Consider the following 19,786-nt stretch of genomic DNA (forward strand, 5'->3'; position numbering starts at 1 on the left):
TCTCGGTTATAAATGAGAATCTTTATGTTTGAATTACCTGCATTTTATATACTTTTCATTTTAATTCAGAATTATGAAAAAAAGAGACATTTAAAAATTTGACTTAAAAACAATGAGGCGTGAACCTCTCTTCTCTATCCTCTCCTCCTTCCTCCCTCCCTCTCTCCCTCTTTCCTCTCTCCTCTCTCCTCTCTCTTCTCATCTTTCCTCTCCTCCCTCCTTCCCTGCCCCTCTCCTTTCCTCTTGGCGTCGTTGTAACCTTGTCTCCAGGCATCACACTCACACTCACTCACACACACACACACTCACACTCACTCACTCACACACAGACAGACGGACAGACAGACAGACAGACAGACAGACGGACAGAGTGAAGAGAGGGGAAAAAAAGGACAAATCTTTTCTTCACGTCGTTACATTTTTCATCACGTTTTTCATTCGTACAAACGAATGATGGGATGTGGAAACTCTTCACCGTCGCCCGCGGACGTGTCGGCGAACATGAGCAGCACAGGTGAGGGGAAAAAAACACTTAACTTTACTTTAAGTGTTCATCAAAGGAGTTGTTTGTTTTGTTTTTGTTTTTTGTTTTGTTTTTGTTGTTGTTTTTGTTGTTGCTTTTATTGTGTTGTTTTTGTTGTTCTTGTTTTTGTCGTAAACTGACGTCAACATGAACGAGGTTAAAGGGACAGTGCGTGTCATCGTCTGCTGCCACCTTCAGGGGGAAAAAAATAATGAAATAGTTTTATTAACTTAATAGTTTGTCACCGCTGTGACGTCACATGAGTCAGATTTTTTATTTATTTATTTATTTTAAATGCACACAATCGTTAAAAATGACCATTGATTTTCTTTTCTTTTGTGTTTTTTTTCAGGACGCAACGAGGTGTCAACCAAGGAGTAAGTACACACACACACACACACACACACACACACACACACACACACACTTCAAACAAGTCACCTTTTTTATGTTTTCCTGTGTGTGTGTGTGTGTGTGTGTGTGCGCATGTGTGTGTGTCCACAGGACAAATGACTCGTCCAACGACGACGACAAACCGTAAGTCATTTTTTATTATATAACAATTTATTCCTAACTTTTTAATTTCATGTGTGACATAACTGGGCGTGTGTGTGTGTGTGTGTGTGTGTGTGTGTGTGTGTGTGTCAGAAACTATGGTGGTGTGTATGTGGGTTTATCTACAGCTGAGCAGAGCAACTCTGCTAACGTACAAATAGGATCGTTAAGAGGTAAAACACACACACACACACACACACACAGACACACACACAGAGTTTCCTGTTGAATCTCCAGGGTGATGATGAGATCGTGGGAGACGCTCTGTTTTTATCTTAGTGTGTGTTTATATTTCCTCTATATTCTATTAAGTTTAAACTGGTCACATGACGTGTGTGTGTGTGTGTGCGTGTGTGTGTGTGTGTGTGTGTGTGTGCGTGTCATTGTTTTCCTCCAGAGAGCAACAGAGACACAACGTCCCTCATGAAACCACTGTGGGGGGACGGACTCAAGATTTAATGAAGAGCCAGGTGTGTGTGTGTGTGTGTGTGTGTGTGTGTGTGTCTTCATTAATTAATGAAACCTCTAATGTCAGCACTTACAGGTGTTTTTATTTGACTCGGCTCTTTTTTTGTTTACATGCTGGTGAATGAACAATAACTACGCACAGTTTCACTTCATCTCTACTTCATTAATAAATTCAATCAAAGCAGCTGGATTCAGTGAAGACAGCTTAGCTGCCAGCAGGGGGCGCATGACAAAAATAAAAAAATCTACGTCAGTTTGAGTCTGCGATATTTTTAAGAACATGTTTCACGTCTTTATCTCACTGTGAGACAGACTTTTCACTCTCACACACCAAACCCCATAGAGAAAATCAGCGATTTAAGCTCGCAGGGACACAGGAGCTGCTGGTCCTCTGCTGCCTCGTGTGGTCACTTTGTGTCACTGACGTAAATCTGAATGCAGGATTTTAAAAGCTGAATTGACAAAATCAGACATTTGAAGTTAGTGATGGAGGCAGCAGTGGATCAACAACTCCTGTGTGTGTGATGTTAAAATCACTGATTTTCTCTGTGGGCTTTGGTGTGGGAGAGTAGAGAGTGAACTTCTCTCTCTGTTCTTGTCTCATGAGCCTCTCTCTCTCTCTCTCTCTCTCTCTCTCTCTCTCTTTCTCTCTCTCTCTCCCTCTCTCCCGCTCTCTCTCTGACTCATGTTTGTGTGTTTTGTTGTTTGTCTCAGTGTAAAGTGACGGAGTTGCAGACGCAGCAGGAGACGGCAGTTCGATCCCCGCAGGTGTCCATCACACGCTGCCGTGACGAGTCTCAGCGGAGCGTCCTCTCGTGTGGAGGTTAAGTGACTCGTCACGGGCTCCGTGAAAAAAACGTCCCAGACTTTAATGAGAGTGGATCACATGGATCTGGACTGACAGACCTGGCGCCGGTTTCATCGCGACCATGATCCACTCCTCCTTTTTAATCCCACTGTGCAGCCGGTCATCTCGACCCCATTCGGCAGATGTCGTGATGCAGATCACGTCGTGATGCTGATGTCGTGTTAGAAGACAATGAGTCGAGCTGTGGATGATTTTAGACAAAACGCGGAACATGAGTCGCGTTTTCATCGAAAACAAACAACGGAGACGCTCAGGAAAACTGCGATGGACATTTTTCACTCCAGGACGAAATAGAAATCAGATTAACGTAACGTTAATGATGAAAAGTCGCATTTTCTTCTATTGTTGTCTCATTGTAAGAAAAGTTATTAAATTATAACTTTATATTAAAACTGTTTCACATTTTCCTGTCATTTTAGAATGTTGCTTTTTAGAACGAGTGTCAATCACTTTAAATAATGTTTCTACGTGTTAAAGTTCATGTATATAAATATATATAAAAACCCTGATTGAATATTAAAATTACATTTCTTTCAACAACTTACGATTGGAGTTTTTACAATGGTTTGGACGTCAAACTGACACGATTTATGGATTTATGTTAACATTCTGGACGACATACTATACTATGACGTTTTTTACCATTTTTGGACGACATACTATACTATGACTTTTTTTACCATTTTTGGACGACATACTATACTATGACGTTTTTGACCATTTTTGGACGACATACTATATACTATGTCTTTTTTTACCATTTTTGGACGACATACTATATACTATGTCTTTTTTGACCATTTTTGGACGACATACTATACTATGACTTTTTTGACAATTTTTGGACGACATACTATACTATGACTTTTAGAACCATTTTTGGACGACATACTATACTATGTCTTTTTTGACCGTTTTTGGACGACATACTATACTATGACGTTTTTTACCATTTTTGGACGACATACTATACTATGACTTTTTTGACCATTTTTGGACGACATACTATACTATGACTTTTTTGACCATTTTTGGACGACATACTATACTATGACTTTTAGAACCATTTTTGGACGACATACTATACTATGACTTTTTTGACAATTTTTGGACGACATACTATACTATGACTTTTAGAACCATTTTTGGACGACATACTATACTATGTCTTTTTTGACCATTTTTGGACGACATACTATACTATGACGTTTTTTACCATTTTTGGACGACATACTATACTATGACTTTTTTGACCATTTTTGGACGACATACTATACAATGACTTTTAGAACCATTTTTGGACGACATACTATACTATGTCTTTTTTGACCATTTTTCAACGACATACTATACTATGACGTTTTTTACCATTTTTGGACGACATACTATACTATGACTTTTTTGATCATTTTTGGACGACATACTATACTATGACTTTTTTGACCATTTTTAGACGACATACTATACTATGACTTTTAGAACCAATTTTGGACGACATACTATACTATGACTTTTTTGACCATTTTTGGACGACATACTATACAATGACTTTTTTGACAATTTTTGGACGACATACTATACTATGACTTTTAGAACCATTTTTGGACGACATACTATACTATGACTTTTTTGACAATTTTTGGACGACATACTATACTATGACTTTTAGAACCATTTTTGGACGACATACTATACTATGACTTTTTTGACAATTTTTGGACGACATACTATACTATGACTTTTAGAACCAATTTTGGACGACATACTATACTATGTCTTTTTTGACCATTTTTCGACGACATACTATACTATGACGTTTTTTACCATTTTTGGACGACATACTATACTATGACTTTTTTGACCATTTTTGGACGACATACTATACTATGACGTTTTTTACCATTTTTGGGCGACATACTATACTATGTCTTTTTCGACCATTTTTGGACGACATACTATACTATGACTTTTTTGACCATTTTTGGACGACATACTATACTATGACTTTTTTGACCATTTTTGGACGACGTACTATACTATGTCTTTTTTGACGATTTCTGGACGACATACTATACTATTACTTTTTTGACCATTTTTGGACGACATACTATACTATGACTTTTTTGACCATTTTTAGATGACATACTATACTATGACTTTTAGAACCATTTTTGGACGACATACTATACTATGACTTTTTTGTCAATTTTTGGACGACATACTATACTATGACTTTTAGAACCATTTTTGGACGACATACTATACTATGTCTTTTTTGACCATTTTTGGACGACATACTATACTATGACTTTTTTGATCATTTTTGGACGACATACTATACTATGACTTTTTTGACCATTTTTAGATGACATACTATACTATGACTTTTAGAACCATTTTTGGACGACATACTATACTATGACTTTTTTGACAATTTTTGGACGACATACTATACTATGACTTTTAGAACCATTTTTGGACGACATACTATACTATGTCTTTTTTGACCATTTTTGGACGACATACTATACTATGACGTTTTTTACCATTTTTGGACGACATACTATACTATGACTTTTTTGACCATTTTTGGACGACATACTATACTATGACTTTTTTGACCATTTTTGGACGACATACTATACTATGACTTTTAGAACCATTTTTGGACGACATACTATACTATGACTTTTTTGACAATTTTTGGACGACATACTATACTATGACTTTTAGAACCATTTTTGGACGACATACTATACTATGTCTTTTTTGACCATTTTTGGACGACATACTATACTATGACGTTTTTTACCATTTTTGGACGACATACTATACTATGACTTTTTTGATCATTTTTGGACGACATACTATACTATGACTTTTTTGACCATTTTTTGACGACATACTATACTATGACTTTTAGAACCATTTTTGGACGACATACTATACTATGTCTTTTTTGACCATTTTTGGACGACATACTATACTATGACGTTTTTTACCATTTTTGGACGACATACTATACTATGACTTTTTTGACCATTTTTGGACGACATACTATACTATGACTTTTAGAACCATTTTTGGACGACATACTATACTATGTCTTTTTTGACCATTTTTGGACGACATACTATACTATGACGTTTTTTACCATTTTTGGACGACATACTATACTATGACTTTTTTGATCATTTTTGGACGACATACTATACTATGACTTTTTTGACCATTTTTGGACGACATACTATACTATGACTTTTAGAACCATTTTTGGACGACATACTATACTATGACTTTTTTGACAATTTTTGGACGACATACTATACTATGACTTTTAGAACCATTTTGGACGACATACTATACTATGACTTTTTTGACAATTTTTGGATGACATACTATACTATGACTTTTTTGACCGATTTTGGACGACATACTATACTATGACTTTTCTGATCATTTTTGGACGACATACTATACTATGACGTTTTTTACCATTTTTGGACGACATACTATACTATGACTTTTTTGATCATTTTTGGACGACAAACTATACTATGACTTTTTTGACCATTTTTGGACGACATACTATACTATGACGTTTTTTACCATTTTTGGACGACATACTATACTATGACGTTTTTTACCATTTTTGGACGACATACTATACTATGACTTTTTTGACAATTTTTAGATGACATACTATACTATGACTTTTAGAACAATTTTTGGACGACATACTATACTATGACTTTTTTGACAATTTTTAGATGACATACTATACTATGACTTTTAGAACCATTTTTGGACGACATACTATACTATGACTTTTTTGACAATTTTTGGACGACATACTATACTATGACTTTTAGAACCATTTTTGGACGACATACTATACTATGACTTTTTTGACAATTTTTGGACGACATACTATACTATGACTTTTAGAACCATTTTTGGACGACATACTATACTATGTCTTTTTTGACCATTTTTGGACGACATACTATACTATGACGTTTTTTACCATTTTTGGACGACATACTATACTATGACTTTTTTGACCATTTTTGGACGACATACTATACAATGACTTTTAGAACCATTTTTGGACGACATACTATACTATGTCTTTTTTGACCATTTTTTTGACGACATACTATACTATGACGTTTTTTACCATTTTTGGACGACATACTATACTATGACTTTTTTGATCATTTTTGGACGACAAACTATACTATGACTTTTTTGACCATTTTTGGACGACATACTATACTATGACTTTTAGAACCATTTTTGGACGACATACTATACTATGACTTTTTTGACAATTTTTAGACGACATACTATACTATGACTTTTAGAACCAATTTTGGACGACATACTATACTATGACTTTTTTGACCATTTTTGGACGACATACTATACAATGACTTTTTTGACAATTTTTGGACGACATACTATACTATGACTTTTAGAACCATTTTTGGACGACATACTATACTATGACTTTTTTGACAATTTTTGGACGACATACTATACTATGACTTTTAGAACCATTTTTGGACGACATACTATACTATGACTTTTTTGACAATTTTTGGACGACATACTATACTATGACTTTTAGAACCAATTTTGGACGACATACTATACTATGTCTTTTTTGACCATTTTTCGACGACATACTATACTATGACGTTTTTTACCATTTTTGGACGACATACTATACTATGACTTTTTTGACCATTTTTGGACGACATACTATACTATGACGTTTTTTACCATTTTTGGGCGACATACTATACTATGTCTTTTTCGACCATTTTTGGACGACATAATATACTATGACTTTTTTGACCATTTTTGGACGACATACTATACTATGACTTTTTTGACCATTTTTGGACGACATACTATACTATGTCTTTTTTGACGATTTCTGGACGACATACTATACTATTACTTTTTTGACCATTTTTGGACGACATACTATACTATGACTTTTTTGACCATTTTTAGATGACATACTATACTATGACTTTTACAACCATTTTTGGACGACATACTATACTATGACTTTTTTGTCAATTTTTGGACGACATACTATACTATGACTTTTAGAACCATTTTTGGACGACATACTATACTATGTCTTTTTTGACCATTTTTGGACGACATACTATACTATGACGTTTTTTACCATTTTTGGACGACATACTATACTATGACGTTTTTTACCATTTTTGGACGACATACTATACTATGACTTTTAGAACCATTTTTGGACGACATACTATACTATGTCTTTTTTGACGATTTCTGGACGACATACTATACTATGACTTTTTTGACCATTTTTGGACGACATACTATACTATGACGTTTTTTACCATTTTTGGACGACATACTATACTATGACTTTTTTGACAATTTTTAGATGACATACTATACTATGACTTTTAGAACCATTTTTGGACGACATACTATACTATGACTTTTTGACAATTTTTGGACGACATACTATACTATGACTTTTAGAACCATTTTTGGACGACATACTATACTATGTCTTTTTTGACCATTTTTGGACGACATACTATACTATGACGTTTTTTACCATTTTTGGACGACATACTATACTATGACTTTTTTGGACGACATACTATACTATGACGTTTTTTACCATTTTTGGACGACATACTATACTATGACGTTTTTTACCATTTTTGGACGACATACTATACTATGTCTTTTTTGACGATTTCTGGACGACATACTATACTATGACTTTTTTGACCATTTTTGGACGACATACTATACTATGACTTTTTTGATCATTTTTGGACGACATACTATACTATGACTTTTTTGACCATTTTTAGATGACATACTATACTATGACTTTTAGAACCATTTTTGGACGACATACTATACTATGACTTTTTTGACAATTTTTGGACGACATACTATACTATGACTTTTAGAACCATTTTTGGACGACATACTATACTATGTCTTTTTTGACCATTTTTGGACGACATACTATACTATGACGTTTTTTACCATTTTTGGACGACATACTATACTATGACTTTTTTGACCATTTTTGGACGACATACTATACTATGACTTTTTTGACCATTTTTGGACGACATACTATACTTTGACTTTTAGAACCATTTTTGGACGACATACTATACTATGACTTTTAGAACCATTTTTGGACGACATACTATACTATGTCTTTTTTGACCATTTTTGGACGACATACTATACTATGACGTTTTTTACCATTTTTGGACGACATACTATACTATGACTTTTTTGACCATTTTTGGACGACATACTATACAATGACTTTTAGAACCATTTTTGGACGACATACTATACTATGTCTTTTTTGACCATTTTTCGACGACATACTATACTATGACGTTTTTTACCATTTTTGGACGACATACTATACTATGACTTTTTTGATCATTTTTGGACGACAAACTATACTATGACTTTTAGAACCATTTTTGGACGACATACTATACTATGACTTTTTTGACAATTTTTGGACGACATACTATACTATGACTTTTAGAACCATTTTTGGACGACATACTATACTATGACTTTTTTGACAATTTTTGGACGACATACTATACTATGACTTTTAGAACCAATTTTGGACGACATACTATACTATGTCTTTTTTGACCATTTTTCGACGACATACTATACTATGACGTTTTTTACCATTTTTGGACAACATACTATACTATGACTTTTTTGACCATTTTTGGACGACATACTATACCATGACTTTTTTGACCATTTTTGGATGACATACTATACTATGACTTTTATGACCATTTTTGGACGTCATCCTAAAGTATTTCTTTTTTGACCATTGTTGGATGACATACTATACTATGACTTTTATGACCATTTTTGGACGTCATCCTAAAGTATTTCTTTTTTGACCATTGTTGGACGACATACTATACTATGACGTTTTTGATCAATTTTGGACGACATACTATACTATGACGTTATTAACTGATTTTGGACGACATACTATACTATGACTTTTTTGACCATTTTTGGACGATATACTATACTATGACGTTTTTTACCATTTTTGGACGACATACTATACTATGACGTTTTTTACCATTTTTGGACGACATACTATACTATGACTTTTAGAACCATTTTTGGACGACATACTATACTATGACTTTTTTGACCATTTTTGGACGACATACTATACTTGGACTTTTTTGACCATTTTTAGATGACATACTATACTATGACTTTTAGAACCATTTTTGGACGACATACTATACTATGACTTTTTTGACAATTTTTGGACGACATACTATACTATGACTTTTAGAACCATTTTTGGACGACATACTATACTATGACTTTTTTGACAATTTTTGGATGACATACTATACTATGACTTTTTTGACCGATTTTGGACGACATACTATACTATGACTTTTTTGATCATTTTTGGACGACATACTATACTATGACTTTTTTGACCATTTTTGGATGACATACTATACTATGACTTTTATGACCATTTTTGGACGTCATCCTAAAGTATTTCTTTTTTGACCATTGTTGGACGACATACTATACTATGACGTTATTAACTGATTTTGGACGACATACTATACTATGACTTTTTTGACCATTTTTGGACGACATACTATACTATGACGTTTTTTACCATTTTTGGACGACATACTATACTATGAAGTTTTTTACCATTTTTGGACGACATACTATACTATGACGTTTTTTACCATTTTTGGACGACATACTATACTATGACTTTTTTGACCATTTTTGGACGACATACTATACTATGACGTTTTTTACCATTTTTGGGCGACATACTATACTATGTCTTTTTCGACCATTTTTGGACGACATACTATACTACGACTTTTTTGACAATTTTTGGACGACATACTATACTATGACTTTTTTGACCATTTTTGGACGACATACTATACTATGTCTTTTTTGACGATTTCTGGACGACATACTATACTATTACTTTTTTTGACCATTTTTGGACGACATACTATACTATGACTTTTTTGACCATTTTTAGATGACATACTATACTATGACTTTTAGAACCATTTTTGGACGACATACTATACTATGACTTTTTTGTCAATTTTTGGACGACATACTATACTATGACTTTTAGAACCATTTTTGGACGACATACTATACTATGTCTTTTTTGACCATTTTTGGACGACATACTATACTATGACGTTTTTCACCATTTTTGGACGACATACTATACTATGACGTTTTTTACCATTTTTGGACGACATACTATACTATGACTTTTAGAACCATTTTTGGACGACATACTATACTATGTCTTTTTTGACAATTTCTGGACGACATACTATACTATGACTTTTTTGACCATTTTTGGACGACATACTATACTATGACGTTTTTTACCATTTTTGGACGACATACTATACTATGACTTTTTTGACCATTTTTAGATGACATACTATACTATGACTTTTAGAACCATTTTTGGACGACATACTATACTATGACTTTTTTGACAATTGTTAGATGACATACTATACTATGACTTTTAGAACCATTTTTGGACGACATACTATACTATGACTTTTTTGACAATTTTTGGACGACATACTATACTATGACTTTTAGAACCATTTTTGGACGACATACTATACTATGTCTTTTTTGACCATTTTTGGACGACATACTATACTATGACGTTTTTTACCATTTTTGGACGACATACTATACTATGACTTTTTTGGACGACATACTATACTATGATGTTTTTTAACATTTTTGGACGACATAGTATACTATGACGTTTTTTACCATTTTTGGAAGACATACTATACTATGTCTTTTTTGACGATTTCTGGACGACATACTATACTATGACTTTTTTGACCATTTTTGGACGACATACTATACTATGACGTTTTTTACCATTTTTGGACGACATACTATACTATGACTTTTTTGATCATTTTTGGACGACATACTATACTATGACGTTTTTGACCATTTTTGGACGACATACTATACTTGGACTTTTTTGACCATTTTTAGATGACATACTATACTATGACTTTTAGAACCATTTTTGGACAACATACTATACTATGACTTTTTTGACAATTTTTGGACGACATACTATACTATGACTTTTAGAACCATTTTTGGACGACATACTATACTATGTCTTTTTTGACCATTTTTGGACGACATACTATACTATGACGTTTTTTACCATTTTTGGACGACATACTATACTATGACTTTTTTGACCATTTTTGGACGACATACTATACTATGACTTTTTTGACCATTTTTGGACGACATACTATACTATGACTTTTAGAACCATTTTTGGACGACATACTATACTATGACTTTTTTGACAATTTTTGGACGACATACTATACTATGACTTTTAGAACCATTTTTGGACGACATACTATACTATGTCTTTTTTGACCATTTTTGGACGACATACTATACTATGACGTTTTTTACCATTTTTGGACGACATACTATACTATGACTTTTTTGACCATTTTTGGACGACATACTATACAATGACTTTTAGAACCATTTTTGGACGACATACTATACTATGTCTTTTTTGACCATTTTTCGACGACATACTATACTATGACGTTTTTTACCATTTTTGGACGACATACTATACTATGACTTTTTTGATCATTTTTGGACGACAAACTATACTATGACTTTTTTGACCATTTTTGGACGACATACTATACTATGACTTTTAGAACCATTTTTGGACGACATACTATACTATGACTTTTTTGACAATTTTTAGACGACATACTATACTATGACTTTTAGAACCATTTTTGGACGACATACTATACTATGTCTTTTTTGACCATTTTTGGACGACATACTATACTATGACTTTTTTGACCATTTTTGGACGACATACTATACTATGACGTTTTTTACCATTTTTGGACGACATACTATACTATGACTTTTTTGATCATTTTTGGACGACATACTATACTATGACGTTTTTGACCATTTTTGGACGACATACTATACTATGACTTTTTTGACCATTTTTAGATGACATACTATACTATGACTTTTAGAACCATTTTTGGACGACATACTATACTATGACTTTTTTGACCATTTTTGGACGACATACTATACAATGACTTTTAGAACCATTTTTGGACGACATACTATACTATGTCTTTTTTGACCATTTTTCGACGACATACTATACTATGACGTTTTTTGCCATTTTTGGACGACATACTATACTATGACTTTTTTGATCATTTTTGGACGACAAACTATACTATGACTTTTTTGACCATTTTTGGACGACATACTATACTATGACTTTTAGAACCATTTTTGGACGACATACTATACTATGACTTTTTTGACCATTTTTGGACGACATACTATACAATGACTTTTAGAACCATTTTTGGACGACATACTATACTATGACTTTTAGAACCATTTTTGGACGACATACTATACTATGACTTTTTTGACAATTTTTGGACGACATACTATACTATGACTTTTAGAACCATTTTTGGACGACATACTATACTATGTCTTTTTTTACCATTTTTGGACGACATACTATACTATGACTTTTTTTGGACGACATACTATACTATGACTTTTTTTGGACGACATACTATACTATGACGTTTTTGACCATTTTTGGACGACATCCTATACTATGACTTTTTTGACCATTTTTAGATGACATACTATACTATGACTTTTAGAACCATTTTTGGACGACATACTATACTATGACTTTTTTGACAATTTTTGGACGACATACTATACTATGACTTTTAGAACCATTTTTGGACGACATACTATACTATGTCTTTTTTGACCATTTTTGGACGACATACTATACTATGACTTTTTTGACCGTTTTTGGACGACATACTATACTATGACGTTTTTTACCATTTTTGGACGACATACTATACTATGACTTTTTTGATCATTTTTGGACGACATACTATACTATGACGTTTTTGACCATTTTTGGACGACATACTATACTATGACTTTTTTGACCATTTTTAGATGACATACTATACTATGACTTTTAGAACCATTTTTGGACGACATACTATACTATGACTTTTTTGACCATTTTTGGACGACATACTATACAATGACTTTTAGAACCATTTTTGGACGACATACTATACTATGTCTTTTTTGACCATTTTTCGACGACATACTATACTATGACGTTTTTTGCCATTTTTGGACGACATACTATACTATGACTTTTTTGATCATTTTTGGACGACAAACTGTACTATGACTTTTTTGACCATTTTTGGACGACATACTATACTATGACTTTTAGAACCATTTTTGGACGACATACTATACTATGACTTTTTTGACCATTTTTGGACGACATACTATACAATGACTTTTAGAACCATTTTTGGACGACATACTATACTATGACTTTTTTGACAATTTTTGGACGACATACTATACTATGACTTTTAGAACCATTTTTGGACGACATACTATACTATGTCTTTTTTGACCATTTTTGGACGACATACTATACTATGACGTTTTTTACCATTTTTGGACGACATACTATACTATGACTTTTTTTGGACGACATACTATACTATGACGTTTTTTACCATTTTTGGACGACATACTATACTATGTCTTTTTTGACGATTTCTGGACGACATACTATACTATGACGTTTTTGACCATTTTTGGACGACATACTATACTATGACTTTTTTGACCATTTTTAGATGACATACTATACTATGACTTTTAGAACCATTTTTGGACGACATACGATACTATGACTTTTTTGACCATTTTTGGACGACATACTATACTATGACTTTTAGAACCATTTTTGGACGACATACTATACTATGTCTTTTTTGACCATTTTTCGACGACATACTATACTATGACGTTTTTTACCATTTTTGGACGACATACTATACTATGACGTTTTTTACCATTTTTGGACGACATACTATACTATGACGTTTTTGACCATTTTTGGACGACATACTATACTATGACTTTTTTGACCATTTTTGGACGACATACTATACTATGACTTTTTTGACCATTTTTGGACGACATACTATACAATGACTTTTAGAACCATTTTTGGACGACATACTATACCATGACTTTTAGAACCATTTTTGGACGACATACTATACTATGACTTTTTTGACAATTTTTGGACGACATACTATACTATGACTTTTAGAACCATTTTTGGACGACATACTATACTATGTCTTTTTTGACCATTTTTGGACGACATACTTTACTATGACGTTTTTTACCATTTTTGGACGACATACTATACTATGACTTTTTTTGGACGACATACTATACTATGTCTTTTTTGACGATTTCTGGACGACATACTATACTATGACTTTTTTGACCATTTTTGGACGACATACTATACTATGACGTTTTTTACCATTTTTGGACGACATACTATACTATGACGTTTTTTACCATTTTTGGACGACATACTATACTATGACGTTTTTGACCATTTTTGGACGACATACTATACTATGACTTTTTTGACAATTTTTGGACGACATACTATACTATGACTTTTAGAACCATTTTTGGACGACATACTATACTATGTCTTTTTTGACCATTTTTGGACGACATACTATACTATGACGTTTTTTACCATTTTTGGACGACATACTATACTATGACTTTTTTTGGACGACATACTATACTATGACGTTTTTTACCATTTTTGGACGACATACTACACTATGTCTTTTTTGACGATTTCTGGACGACATACTATACTATGACTTTTTTGACCATTTTTGGACGACATACTATACTATGACGTTTTTTACCATTTTTGGACGACATACTATACTATGACGTTTTTTACCATTTTTGGACGACATACTATACTATGACGTTTTTGACCATTTTTGGACGACATACTATACTATGACTTTTTTGACAATTTTTGGACGACATACTATACTATGACTTTTAGAACCATTTTTGGACGACATACTATACTATGTCTTTTTTGACCATTTTTGGACGACATACTATACTATGACGTTTTTTACCATTTTTGGACGACATACTATACTATGACTTTTTTTGGACGACATACTATACTATGACGTTTTTTACCATTTTTGGACGACATACTACACTATGTCTTTTTTGACGATTTCTGGACGACATACTATACTATGACTTTTTTGACCATTTTTGGACGACATACTATACTATGACGTTTTTTACCATTTTTGGACGACATACTATACTATGACGTTTTTTACCATTTTTGGACGACATACTATACTATGACTTTTTTTGGACGACATACTATACTATGACGTTTTTTACCATTTTTGGACGACATACTACACTATGTCTTTTTTGACGATTTCTGGACGACATACTATACTATGACTTTTTTGACCATTTTTGGACGACATACTATACTATGACGTTTTTTACCATTTTTGGACGACATACTATACTATGACTTTTTTGACCATTTTTGGACGACATACTATACTATCACGTTTTTTACCATTTTTGGACGACATACTATACTATGACGTTTTTTACCATTTTTGGACGACATACTATACTATGACTTTTTTTGGACGACATACTATACTATGACGTTTTTTACCATTTTTGGACGACATACTACACTATGTCTTTTTTGACGATTTCTGGACGACATACTATACTATGACTTTTTTGACCATTTTTGGACGACATACTATACTATGACGTTTTTTACCATTTTTGGACGACATACTACACTATGTCTTTTTTGACGATTTCTGGACGACATACTATACTATGACTTTTTTGACCATTTTTGGACGACATACTATACTATGACGTTTTTTACCATTTTTGGACGACATACTATACTATGACTTTTTTGACCATTTTTGGACGACATACTATACTATCACGTTTTTTACCATTTTTGGACGACATACTATACTATGACGTTTTTTACCATTTTTGGACGACATACTATACTATGACTTTTTTTGGACGACATACTATACTATGACGTTTTTTACCATTTTTGGACGACATACTACACTATGTCTTTTTTGACGATTTCTGGACGACATACTATACTATGACTTTTTTGACCATTTTTGGACGACATACTATACTATGACGTTTTTTACCATTTTTGGACGACATACTATACTATGACGTTTTTGACCATTTTTGGACGACATACTATACTATGACTTTTTTGACCATTTTTAGATGACATACTATACTATGACTTTTAGAACCATTTTTGGACGACATACTATACTATGACTTTTTTGACAATTTTTGGACGACATACTATACTATGACTTTTAGAACCATTTTTGGACGACATATTATACTATGTCTTTTTTGACCATTTTTGGACGACATACTATACTATGACTTTTTTGACCATTTTTGGACGACATACTATACTATGACGTTTTTTACCATTTTTGGACGACATACTATACTATGACTTTTTTGATCATTTTTGGACGACATACTATACTATGACGTTTTTGACCATTTTTGGACGACATACTATACTATGACTTTTTTGACAATTTTTAGATACATACTATACTATGACTTTTTTGACCATTTTTGGACGACATACTATACAATGACTTTTAGAACCATTTTTGGACGACATACTATACTATGTCTTTTTTGACCATTTTTCGACGACATACTATACTATGACTTTTTTGACCATTTTTGGACGACATACTATACAATGACTTTTAGAACCATTTTTGGACGACATACTATACTATGTCTTTTTTGACCATTTTTGGACGACATACTATACTAAGACTTTTTTGACCATTTTTGGACGACATACTATATACTATGTCTTTTTTGACCATTTTTGGACGACATACTATACTATGACTTTTAGAACCATTTTTGTACGACATACTATATACTATGTCTTTTATGACCATTTTTGGACGTCATCCTAAAGTATTTCTTTTTTGACCATTGTTAGACGACATACTATACTATGTCTTTTTTGACGATTTCTGGACGACATATTATACTATGACGTTTTTGACCATTTTTGGAAGTCATACGATACTATGAGTTTTTTGACCATTTTTGGACGACATACTATATGTGAGCTTCAGCACCAACAGCGTGTTCAGAGAAGGAAGGAAGAGTCCGCTGGATGTGGAAAACAAGACTTTATTGTCACACAAACGTCCACCAAGCAATCTGACACAAGTCACCGCCGTCACTCCGTCAGCTGAGCGCGTGCCCGTGTCCTTTCATGTTTCTCTGCTCGTGTCTGCCTCGCTTCTCTCTGTGGACCCAGCCTACTGCAAGAAATCAGAACCAGGTTACAGGTGTGCTTATATAGCTGACTGATTACCTGATTCTGTCCAGCTGTCTGATCACCGGCTGAGCCACTCCTCCCTCTCCTCCAGCAGCCTCCGCTTTAAGCTGACCCCACTGCCACACTATACTATGACTTTTTTGGACAACATACTAAAAGGTATTTTTTTGTCCATTTTGACGACATACTATATAAATCTTTTATGACATTTAAGACAGTTTTCAAAGATATATAAAGTTGTTTTAATCATAACTCGGTATAAAAAACAACAAAACTCTTCAGTTTAAAATAAAGTCTTTACTATCAGTTAATCCAGTTGACAATGAAAACATTAACTGTCAACAGCAGAGGAACCGTTAACGACAATGTTCACAGGTGCAATTTCACAATATAGAACATAAATGTAAAGTGCACGTGTGTGTGTGTGTGTGTGTGTGTCAAGAGGTTTGTGGTTAAACTGAAGCAGGAATCATGTCAAACAGTAAAGTGCAGCAGAAGCTCAAGGACTTTTTCAGTTTCTACAGAAAGAGAAACAGGATCAGCCACAGAAACACATGTGTCTATCCACAACTCTCCACCAGGGGGAGCCCTGACTAATACTAATGTGTTTGGTCATGAAAACAACTATGTTCAAATTGGACAAAGAAAAAAAATAGCATTACTTGGAATGTTGGCGGGATTACGTCCTCAAATGAATCCTGGTCCTGGTCCTTTTCATGTTTTTAAACAATTAGAGTTGGTGCTTAGCAACTTCTACTCAACTTTTTCCAACTATGTGAGCGACAAAATATCGTCAAATATCGTCATCTTAGTTGTAAAATAGTCATGCAAATCCCTGCCTTCCTTTCCAGACGACCACGTCCTCTCCTGATGCCAACTTCCTGTACAGCTGCAAGAGTTCGTCGGGCCGCGGTGCCTTCGATTCTGGCGTGGAGGGAACGTCGAAGTCCGACGACGCCTGAGACGACATAAGCTCCTGTTCTGACGGGACGAGGACCGGACTGTTGCACTCCGCCTTCCGCGACATGCCGCCGCCCACCTCATCGTCTCCTTGTCCGTGAGGCTCCGCCTCCGGCTGGAGGATCACGGTGTCGGGCAGACACGAGTCCATGTTCTGCGAGGAATGGTTGGACAGAGACGCGGACAGAGTCAGGCTGAAGTTCTCGTCGTGGCCGTCAACCGCTGCTCCTTCTTCTTCTTGTTCGCTGAAGAGTTCGGGCGTCTGTGAGCCGCTCATCCTGCAGGGGGAGGCGTTGGCGATGGAAGAGCAGGACTGTGATTGGCTGTTCTGGCTCTCGGTTAACATTCCCGTGGTGAAGAAGTCCTCCCACTTCGGAGTCTCTTTCTTTGAGTCTTCCGTCTTCTCTTTTACTTCCTCGTCCTCCGTGACTCTGGTGTCACCTCTTCCTCCCCGCACTTCGTCCTCCTCCTCTTCTTCTTCATCGTTGGACTCGGTGCAGTCAACAAAGTTGCGAGGATCAGATTTGACTGTCAGAGGCACAGAATCCTCCCCGGACACAGGAGGCGGTGTTCTCTCAGGACTATTAACTTCCTCTGAAACGACAAACAGTAGTTTAAATCACTTTTTGCTCTGTTTTTGGTCTCCTCCACCTCCGGAGGTTAAGCCGCTGCACTACGTAAACGTTCCATAAGTTTGCGACTAACGTAATAAAAAGGCGTTTACTGCGTACTTTTATTGACTTCCTGGTTCAGCCCCATCTTCTTCCTCACTGGTGCCAAGTTGACTCCGTCAAACAGGTCGTCGTCGCTGCCTGAATCTGGACACAAAGAAGCTGCTGCTTTATCCTCCACATGAGGTCCAGTCCATCACAGGTCT

At 34.5% G+C, this 19,786-nt stretch overlaps 2 protein-coding genes across 3 annotated transcripts in view; one reads left to right on the forward strand and one right to left on the reverse strand.

The window, feature by feature from the left end:
- Positions 1-342: 342 nt before the first annotated feature.
- LOC131457026 (overexpressed in colon carcinoma 1 protein homolog) lies at positions 343-2,841 on the forward strand. The gene is made up of 6 exons (XM_058625783.1): positions 343-514; positions 876-900; positions 1,028-1,060; positions 1,172-1,251; positions 1,476-1,548; positions 2,261-2,841. The coding sequence occupies exons 1-5, from the start codon at positions 451-453 to the stop codon at positions 1,535-1,537; spliced, it is 264 nt and encodes an 87-aa protein (XP_058481766.1). The 5' UTR covers positions 343-450; the 3' UTR covers positions 1,538-1,548; positions 2,261-2,841.
- Positions 2,842-17,778: 14,937 nt separating this feature from the next.
- dclre1c (DNA cross-link repair 1C, PSO2 homolog (S. cerevisiae)) overlaps positions 17,779-19,786 on the reverse strand; it is a 6,481-nt gene continuing 4,473 nt past the window's right edge. For both annotated transcript variants that reach the window (XM_058626248.1, XM_058626247.1), the window contains 3 exons: positions 19,641-19,727; positions 18,789-19,503; positions 17,779-17,932 (listed from right to left, as the gene is read on the reverse strand). In XM_058626248.1, coding sequence (XP_058482231.1) covers positions 17,848-17,932; positions 18,789-19,503; positions 19,641-19,727 — 887 coding nt within the window. In that variant the 3' untranslated portion in view covers positions 17,779-17,847. The remainder of the gene's footprint in view (positions 17,933-18,788; positions 19,504-19,640; positions 19,728-19,786) is intronic.

The sequence above is a fragment of the Solea solea genome, chromosome 3 (assembly GCF_958295425.1).
Source record: "Solea solea chromosome 3, fSolSol10.1, whole genome shotgun sequence".
Taxonomy (NCBI): domain Eukaryota; kingdom Metazoa; phylum Chordata; class Actinopteri; order Pleuronectiformes; family Soleidae; genus Solea; species Solea solea.

Bases quoted from the DNA above. Each gene is read 5' to 3' on its own strand.
- LOC131457026 (XM_058625783.1), top strand. From the start codon at position 451: ATGATGGGATGTGGAAACTCTTCACCGTCGCCCGCGGACGTGTCGGCG. The intron at 901-1,027 runs GTAAGTACACAC...GTGTGTCCACAG, and splicing joins AACGAGGTGTCAACCAAGGA to GACAAATGACTCGTCCAACG. The intron at 1,061-1,171 runs GTAAGTCATTTT...TGTGTGTGTCAG, and splicing joins TCCAACGACGACGACAAACC to AAACTATGGTGGTGTGTATG.